General features: G+C 31.1%; 1 protein-coding gene across 1 annotated transcript; it reads left to right on the top strand.

The window, feature by feature from the left end:
• Positions 1 to 5,696: 5,696 nt before the first annotated feature.
• Positions 5,697 to 9,376, top strand: LOC114418720 (zinc finger protein SHOOT GRAVITROPISM 5-like). Its single transcript, XM_028384202.1, has 3 exons — positions 5,697 to 6,306; positions 6,618 to 7,017; positions 8,075 to 9,376. The coding sequence occupies exons 1-3, from the start codon at positions 6,195 to 6,197 to the stop codon at positions 9,012 to 9,014; spliced, it is 1,452 nt and encodes a 483-aa protein (XP_028240003.1). The 5' UTR covers positions 5,697 to 6,194; the 3' UTR covers positions 9,015 to 9,376.
• The last annotated feature ends 559 nt before the right edge of the window (positions 9,377 to 9,935 follow it).

Here is a 9,935-nt window from a genome sequence, read left to right as displayed (position 1 = left end):
TAAACAAGTTTAATCAGATATAACGATATAATTTCGTCTTTAATTTGTGTGTGTACACGCATAACATGTTCATCAATATGATATTAATAATACATTTTAAATAAAATTAACTAAATATATTAAAATAACTGCGTCGCGTGTACTATGCTTTTTTTTTTCTTTATGTGTGGGTGTGTCTGTACATGTATTATACATGCTTCTTAAGAATCATGCTTCTCTACACAATCAAAACTATTTAATCATATATGTCATGTTTAATTATAAAATTAAAGAGATATATTATTCATATATTTTTTTTTACGGAAATCATCATAGATTGTTACTTGATATGATGAACTTAAAATACACTTTTAACGTCAAATGTTATACAAGAATATTGTTCGTCCGAAAAGTGGAACAAAATGACAAACATATACAATTTATATGTGCTATTATATTAGTTCACCGTATATATTTCACATATTATTTGCATAAATAAAACTAGTTTTCAGGTAAAAAAAAATATACGGGTAGGAAATAAAATATAGAATTTTCATAATGGAAAAAGAAAATCAAACATTCATAATTAACAATTGAAAATGGACTGGGATATTCGTACTTCGTTAAAGGATAGGACAAAAGTAGAATTGGTCATTCAGTATTTTAGTTGAAACTTTGTTCACTGCATTTTAGGGTGAAAAATAAAAAGAGCACCAATTATTAAATTTCAACCATATCAGTCATGTTTTAAGTAAAAGTAGTCACAAAAAGTATGAATTAATCAATATGAAGTCAGGGACGAATCCATGTATATAATTGTGGGGGCAACTGTCCCTCACAAATTTGTTAACCATTTTCATATTACATTCATGTATGATTATAAATAGACTTAAATATGTATGAAGTCTTTATAATATACTTGCTTCATGCTTTTAGTTCTTATAAAGTTTGTCATATGATTTTGATCTCTATAAAATTTTATTTTGCAGTTTTAGTCAATAATAGTATTTTTAAATCCTTATAAATTGTAAACTTTTTTTTTACATCAGTCCCTCTTATATTATAAAATATTTATTTTAGTATCTATCATTTAAGAAACATCATGTTAGTTATCCAATAGATGGTTGTCACGCTCATATAAGTGAATAGTGACAAAAACTAAAACTATTGCTTTGTTTTCATCCTCTAAAATTTAAAATTGTTGTTTTTAACCCTATAAAATGATTGAGTTTTGATTTAGATTTTTGTAAAATATTTTTTTTTTGGGTTTTCATCCTTTCAAAATTTGAATTCATTATTTTGTTCCTAATTAATGTTGATATTTAGGTAAATAAATATTATTTATTTTAAAGATTTAGAATATATATATATATATATATATATATATATATATATATATATATATGACACTCTAATCATGGTACTAGTGACATTAGTGAGTATTACTTGGAATGACTATTTGATCTTTCGATGAATACATAAGCAATTAACTAGCTAGTGTCGAATAATAATAGAACCAAAAACAAGAATTTTAACTTTATAGGAATGAAAACAAAAGAATAATTTGTTTATAAGGTATAAAATCAGAAGTTGTTCATTTTACGAGGATGGATTAAAAACATTTGTAGGTCTCTCTTTTTATCTCTATTTGTATACATTAACTATCTATCACTTTTAATCAACTTTTTTTTTATCTTTATCTGTAAATTAAATTTTAATAGTTTTATATAAAGAAATTTTTAATGATAAAAAATAATTATATCTTACAATTTAAAGTGTTCATTATAAATTTAAAATATAATTCATATATTTATATATTATGGGTTGTTAAGCTAGTGATATGAATTCAAATTTTAAGAATATAACTACGTTAAATACTTAAAAAAAACTTTATTATTAATAATAATTTTATTTAATTTAAATAAGATTATCTCAATTTCTTGAAAGATACTCATGTGATCTATAAAAAAAATATTTATTAATTAAATTCTATCTAATTATATAAAAAACATTTACCCTATACGAAACACCAACTAAAATACTAATTTATATATATATATATATATATATATAAGTATTGCCTTCACAACTTTATATTTCTTGATGAGTCCCAGTGTGGAGATTCTCTACCTTAATTAATTAGTAATTTCAAGTTGTTATAATGTGATGATGTATTAAATATTCTAAGAGAGAATTTTATTATTTATAATAATTTTATCTTATTTTCCTTAAATATAATTGTATTTAAAAAAAATATTTATTTTCTAGACATATAAGAATAATATTTTTTTTATAAATATATGAATACTTAATCAAGGATTAATATTCAGATATTTTTTAATTATAAATACAAGTTAATCATTTGAAGAACATTTTTCTATAAATTTTGTAAATACGAGCATTTATATTCTTTTATTATATTCAAGCCTAATGAATAACCGTCTAATTACGTTACTTGCTTATCTTTAAAGTTGTACAATTTGATAAGTCTAACGATACTTGTTCAAAGAATATTAAGTTTGCTGTCTCAAGAGATAAGTGAAAGAATATTTACGTCATTGTTTGAAGAGATAAAATAGAAATAATGCTTGTAATAATGTGAAATGAGATTCTTATAAGTCTACATTTTAGTGAAAATATTGGTTATTGTCACAAATTAATCACAATATAAGTTTGTGAGACGAATAAGTATGACATCTTGTATATTTCTCTTTTTGTTTATCTCATTTATTTGAACTAAAGTAAAGCGAATAAAATATGGGAGAAAATGTTCTTATTTCAATTAACAAGTTTAATAAAACTGTACTTCCTTAATTAATCGACATTTTTTTATTTATTGTATAAAAGTGGTCCAAAATTTCGAATTATTTGGTTGGTGTGTTTTCAACTTGTTTTCTAAAAGTTGCCCTAATTCATGAGGCACAATCTATACTAGCTAGTATCTTAATAAATTTTGTGCATGTGGAAAAGAATATATATTTTTTATTTATTTATCTTGTTGTTTTATGTTGTTCATGTAAAATGCATCAATATGTATAGGAATCATTATTCGATTGAGCCATCGACCCAGATTATACTTGTTTTATTTGACATAATTAATGCTTTGCGACAAAATCGACATTATTTTCAGAATAAATCTCAAAATTCATATATTAAAAATGTCATCAGAAAAAAAAATAGTCTCCAATCCCACCCTGTATACTCGTTATATAAATGAGATTAAAACTTTTGTTTTGTAATGTCCCTAAATTACATGTACTTTATTTGATGATTTTGTTCTTGATTTGTTTTTCTTTCTTCGTTCTCAAGATGATTGGAAAGTGGGGCTCTTGGGATTAAGGCGTTGAACCTCTTCGCCAAAGCACATGCTGTCAGATATATATATGCATCCAACACAAACTTCATTGCAACAATTATTTCTCAGTTAAATATAATCTTGGCGGCTATTAATTAACCTCTTTAATTTCTCGGGGTTCCATTAATTTTCCCTCAATATGCAAACAAAAATTTTGGACTTTTTTCCCCAATGGGACAAAGAAGGTAAAAAGGTAACAGTGACGTAAAAGAAATTTCTCCAATGAGACAACGAAGGCAACTCCTTCATTTTGAACCTTTTTTTCTCGAGAAATACATATTGCTATCATTTATTTAATATAATAATACATAATGCATACAATGCAACAGTAATCTCTAGTACTACTTACAGTGATATATTTCATTAATTGGGGTTTCCATTTAGTCCATACTGTTCATACGATTGCTTTGTTTTCAAGGAAAGCTCAACGTATACTCCCTATTCTGAATGACAATTTTAGGATGAAGACTAATTAAACATTTTTTAAAAAAAAAAATTGTCATCAAAGACTAGTTCCCTATTAAATCTTACTATATGACTATTTTTGTTTGTGTGTGTATTAAATATGTAATATGGTCATATACTAGCAAGGTGTTTATTTTATTTTGGAACAAAATCACTAGCAAGTTATAACTTAGGACAGTGCCGTTGGCGTAAAATTGAAGTTTATCTCCACCTTTAGAAGTTCCTCAAAATGTATGCATTGGCTTCATTTGGATCAAATTCAACACGTTTATGGATCAATATGATAAAGGCATAGCTGAAAGTTACGTGTATTGAAATATAATGATTGTACACCTCGTTTTGGTATGATGTATATAAATTCATCAATTTATAGACTAATCTACATATACACGGCACACTAGTCTCTGGGAAGGGACCCCCCCTCCCCCCCCCCCCCCCCCCCCAAAAAAAATAATAAAATTTACTTCAAAATCGTTACATATTTTATACTATAGTTTTATGAAAATCTATCTCAAAAGAAATCTGCCAGGCTAAACATATGTTTTTCTTATTGACATTGACAAGGGATACCACAATTTTTCCTCTTTTTTTTATATATTCTCTCTCTCTCTCTCGCCTCCGTTCTTCAACTCAAGGTAAAATCAAATGCCATTGTTGCACTGTATGTAATAATAATATTGGGGCATTTCAATTTTCAACAATCTCGACAATGTTAAGAACCTCATCTAGAAGAGACAATGTTGCCAATTTTAACCCGCCACTGTTAAGTTGATGCTCCCATTTTACCAAAAAGCAAAGCATCTTGAGCAGAAAAAATTATGACCCTCATTGACTACATTGCCCCCTTGAGGGTGACTTCACATCCTCATTATCGCCTTTATAAAAGCTACTTCGAGTGAAATTAATTAGAGCTCCTGCACACTTACGAGTATGGGTACTATGGTCTATAAAAGATACAAATCTGCCCCTTCTCTCAATCTTCAAGAGTGAGTGATATCAATTAAGGATTAAAAGTATTAAATACAACTCATAATTTAAAATTTGAATGAGTTGGCACTGTGACAATTTTTTTGGTAGATAAATGATATATATATTCGTATCTTTACTCATACAACAACCATCAGTCATTCATGCATACTACTAGATATCAATGAACTGGTAATCAAATTTAGTAACAAAAAATTGCTTTCTCTCCCTAATCCTAACATCACTAAATTTTAGTGACAGATTTGTTTAATTATACTATTTCGTCACTGATTTTAATTTATTTAGCATTAATTATTTTTAAATAGTGACAAATTAAATGCCATCTAGATACTAGTTTTTAGGAAGAAAAAGAAATATATATATATATTGATAGTATAAAGATTATTTACTTTATTCAAGTATAAATTATTATTTGTAATAAGTTTATTGACTTTGATAATAATCATCTAAAAAATTATATCAATAATAATTTTTTGTGATAAGTAATTTTTTTTACACTAACAATATATGCATATTAAATAACATTTTTAACATGTTTTTAATATTTTTTATCATTAATTAAAATTTGTACAAATTCATATGTTGAATGATTAATTAGAAAATAAATTTCAGTCAAGTTGTAACTAGCCTTCTCTTCTTCAACAAACTATATATAACTGAAATTCCATTATTAAATTAGTGTAATAATTATATAACAGGGATTACATTGTGTGTGAGATGTTGGAGAGAGAGAGTGACAGAATAGGAAGCTTACGTGTGTATTGGGGGGGCTTGGCCTGTATTTATGCATGCAAAGCAAAAAAAATTACTGTGTGACGAAATTATGAGGGTTTTGTTTCCTTGTGGGGATATTTCTTTTTCTCTTATGGAGCCCATTGAGCTGCTTGTGGGATCAAGTTTCGAGCATAGTGATTGGGTCTCACACACTCTCTTTTTGAAAGTTTATTAAGGAGGGCTATTACAGACAATCCCTGCTGAAGATGAGGGTTGGAAGCAACGAAAGAAAGAAAGGAAGAGAGGAACCCTGAGAGAGAGAGAGAGAGAAAAACAATAAAGATAGATAGATAGATAGAAAGCTGATGGAAAAGCTGAAAGTTTAAAAGCAAGTTAAAAGAAAGCTGAGGAAACCGAAAGGAAGAAGAAAAAAAAAAAGAAAGCAAAAACAAAAAAAAGAGCCTTTTATTTTTCCTTCTCTATCTATGTCTTCCTCCTAGGCCTGGTGTACCTCTCTCTCCCTCTCTTCACCTCAATGAATGGTCTCTTCTCTATCTCTTTCTCTTCTTCCTTCTTACTTAATTCTATCACCAACATAGCCACAGACACAAACATAGGCACTACTTATTTCTCTTCTTAGGCCTTATTATCATCATATACCACATCATCAAAGCACTTGCCATCATAGAGTACCATGTTAGCCAATAACTTATCTCCATCGTCAGTTCCCACTTCTGAGCCTTTTCCCTGCACTGAAAATGGCACTGCCACCAATAAAAGGAAGAGAAGGCCCGCAGGAACACCAGGTGCACAATTATCATCCCAATTTTTTTGCCAACAAATTAAATCTACTCCCTCCTCATTCTCTTCACTTTATTTATTTATTTTTTTCAATTTTCATGAAACCAAATTAAACCTTCCATTAAAAAAAATTGTATATATATATAAATATATATAATTGTTTCTTTTAATCCAAAACTATGTTGTTGTTTTTGAATAACATAGTTAATTATGTTATGTGTGTATTATTAACTATTAATTTATCTGTCTCGAACAGGATTGTCTCCAATATTTGATACCTGATGGTAATTGATCATGGTTTGTTGTATGTATGCAGATCCGGATGCAGAAGTGGTGTCCCTCTCGCCGAAAACGTTGCTGGAATCGGATCGTTATGTGTGTGAGATCTGCAACCAGGGGTTCCAGAGGGACCAGAACCTTCAGATGCATAGGAGGAGGCACAAGGTGCCATGGAAGCTATTGAAGAGGGAGACACCAGTGGTGAGGAAGAGAGTGTTTGTGTGTCCTGAGCCAACTTGCTTGCACCATGACCCATGTCATGCCTTGGGTGACCTTGTTGGGATAAAGAAGCATTTCAGGAGGAAGCACAGCAATCACAAGCAATGGGTCTGTGAAAGATGCTCCAAAGGCTATGCAGTGCAGTCTGATTACAAAGCACATCTCAAAACGTGTGGCACCCGGGGCCACTCTTGTGATTGTGGCCGCGTTTTCTCAAGGTTTGTAATTTATTCTTTGTTTATAATATAATCAAGTTTTGTTGATTCCACTCATACATCAGCATTTATTTAATTTGTTTTATTTGTCTATATATGGTTCTTGATTCACAAAATGGTCTTCAGTTTTCACAATTTGATAATGGAATATGTGGAAGAAAAGATGGATCTAAATGTGTATTAGAATTTGGGTTGGTGGGGGCTGATGGGATTAATTTTGATTGCTTTTTTTTTCCTCTCCTCTCTTGCTATTTCATGTGCTATACAAGGTTTCTTTTCATTTTTTTATTTTCGCCATTTTTGAATCTGGTGATTGTGCATCAAATGACCTGAACTTGCCGGGTTCTTGTTTTACTTGGGATTTGACTTGAAAAAAGGGAAATATATTTTTTGGAATGGAATGTAAAGTGAACAATGGTGGTGGTGGAAAAACTAAAAGAAGAGATAAATAAAAAAGAAAAGAAAAGAAAAAAAAAATCAAACATTTGACTGATGGAACCTCAATCCAAAATTTTTATTTTTTTTTCACAAGCTAGCACTGTTCATTGACAGTTGGGGTAACACGGTTTCCAAAGCCCCGTTTTCCGTTGGTCGCATATAAATAATAGTAACTGTTTTGTATTTGCCTCATCATCAAAATCCTTCTTCTACAATTGCATTCCAACACCTTAAAACATCTTTTATGTTTTGTGTGATCACTCCGTTCCTTCCATTTGACATGTTGCATTTTCTTCAATTAATGATCACCACACTGCATCATAAATCTAAAAAAATGGCATGAATTCTTGACTTTCTTTTGTCCTTTATTTAGTGGAAACTGGAACCTCTTCCCCCCACCATTTTTAAAGACCTTTTTCAACCACCTTTTATTTCCACTTTTTCCTTTGTCTCCTTTTTCTTTCTTCCTTTTCGTATTTCTTCTCTAACTCTATATAAAGCTCATCTTCACTCCCACAACCAAGAATAATTATCCAAAACCCTTTTGAGTGGTTCAATATATGCACTAATAACAAACACTAACAAATGGTTATCATATATATTCTTTTCTCGTCTTATATAGGGTTGAGAGTTTCATTGAGCACCAAGATGCTTGCAACATGGGGAGGCTCAGGCCTCATGAATCTCAACCTCTTCAACCATCTGCATGCCTTTCTAGAACAGCTTCAAGCCCAAGTCCTTCAAGTGAGACCAATTTCAGCACAGCTCCATGGCCAACAAGGATGATAATACAAAAGCCATCAGAAACACCCACAATCTTCATGAACAACCCTATTACTGCTATCACCACTGCTGAAACCTCCTCCAAGAGCAACAACAAACTACTCCACCCCAACTTGGATCTTCAACTCTCCACCCCCACCAATAACAACAACTCCAACACCTCCAACACCAACACATCAAATATTGCAAACCCCATTGATAATGCTGCAATATCAGCTAAGAGGGATCATTATCATGAGAACCATTCAACCCATTTGCAACTCTCAATTGGGTCATCAGATATGAGTGAGAAGAATGATCAATCAAACAGGAACTCATCAGAGAAGAGCAGCAATAACAGCAACAACATTAATGATCAGAATAATAAGCAGCAGTCCAACAACATGGCCTTGTTGAGGGTTCAAGAGCAAGCAAGGGAGCACTTGAGGATAGCCATGGCAGAGAAAGCATATGCTGAGGAAGCAAGGAAGCAAGCAAAGAGGCAGATTGAGCTTGCGGAGCAAGAGTTCACAAACGCCAAGAGGATAAGACAACAAGCACAAGTGGAACTAGACAAGGCCTACGCTTTGAAAGAACATGCAATGAAGCAAATCAACTCCACCATGCTCCAAATCACTTGCCACTCTTGCAAACAACAGTTCCAAGCTCGAAATGCAACCACCACCAGCCCCGACGATAATTCTTTGGTGCTGAGCTACGTTTCTTCTGCTATTACCACGGAAGGAGGAGAAGTTGAAAACGATAATATTGCAAAAGATCATGCCAAAGACAACAACTAACTCTACTACTTAGAGAGAGATATTAATCATCTTCATCATCATCTTTCTCTCTAAAGTTGTTTATTCTGTATTTTATTTTTCTATGTCCTCCTCCTTTATGGGTTAATACTTAATACCCTTTTTTTTCCATTTCAAGGCTAATATCTTTGTGAATTGGTATACCAAGTGAAGTGAAGTGAAGTGAAGGTGATCGAGTGACGTTGATTATGTAAGTGGGATATTATAATAGCGCACGGAATGGAGAACTTATTGAAGAGTGTAATTCTTCGTGTAACTTGCAGTTTATTGTGCCATGTAATTTGTTGATTAAATTTGGTATAAATGCAGACTATGATAAAAGGGTTAATTTCTCGCTGGTTCAATTACATGATTAAGTACGTTTTGATTCTTTATTTTTATGTTTCTAGCTGTTATTAATTACAATTAATATATATATATATCGTCCGTGGAGTAATGATTATGGCGTGTGCGTGCGTATGTGTAGAACATATAATTATATACATACTCATTGTACTTACAAATTAATATACTGTACATGTTGTAAATGTGTGTGTATATATATATACACATACGTAGTGATTATTATAAATGTAGGTTTTCTTTCAGCAATGCAATGAATAAGGGGTCAGGGAGAGCACTGAAAATTTGCTACCCTAAGGTTTTGGTTGTTTTGGATTTTGTGTTTGGACTATGTGTAGATCTTTGTTGGGTAGGGCAGAAGACGGAGAACAGTATTTGATGAGCATTAAAGAAGTGTACTGGCAAAAAATAAAAAGGGATACCAAATGCTTCAGAGAGAGAAATGAATACAAGGGAAGTGTCATTGCTCAAACCTCATCACTCTCTCTCACTCATGCATAGATAGAGAGAGAAAGTGAAAGAGAGAGTGTCCTTCCTTTTGGGGATGTGCTACTATTCTGG

Source organism: Glycine soja, chromosome 7, assembly GCF_004193775.1.
Source record: "Glycine soja cultivar W05 chromosome 7, ASM419377v2, whole genome shotgun sequence".
NCBI classification, from domain to species: Eukaryota; Viridiplantae; Streptophyta; class Magnoliopsida; order Fabales; family Fabaceae; genus Glycine; species Glycine soja.
The sequence above is the reverse complement of the archived record's forward strand: the minus strand, read 5'-3'. Positions and strand labels throughout refer to the sequence as shown.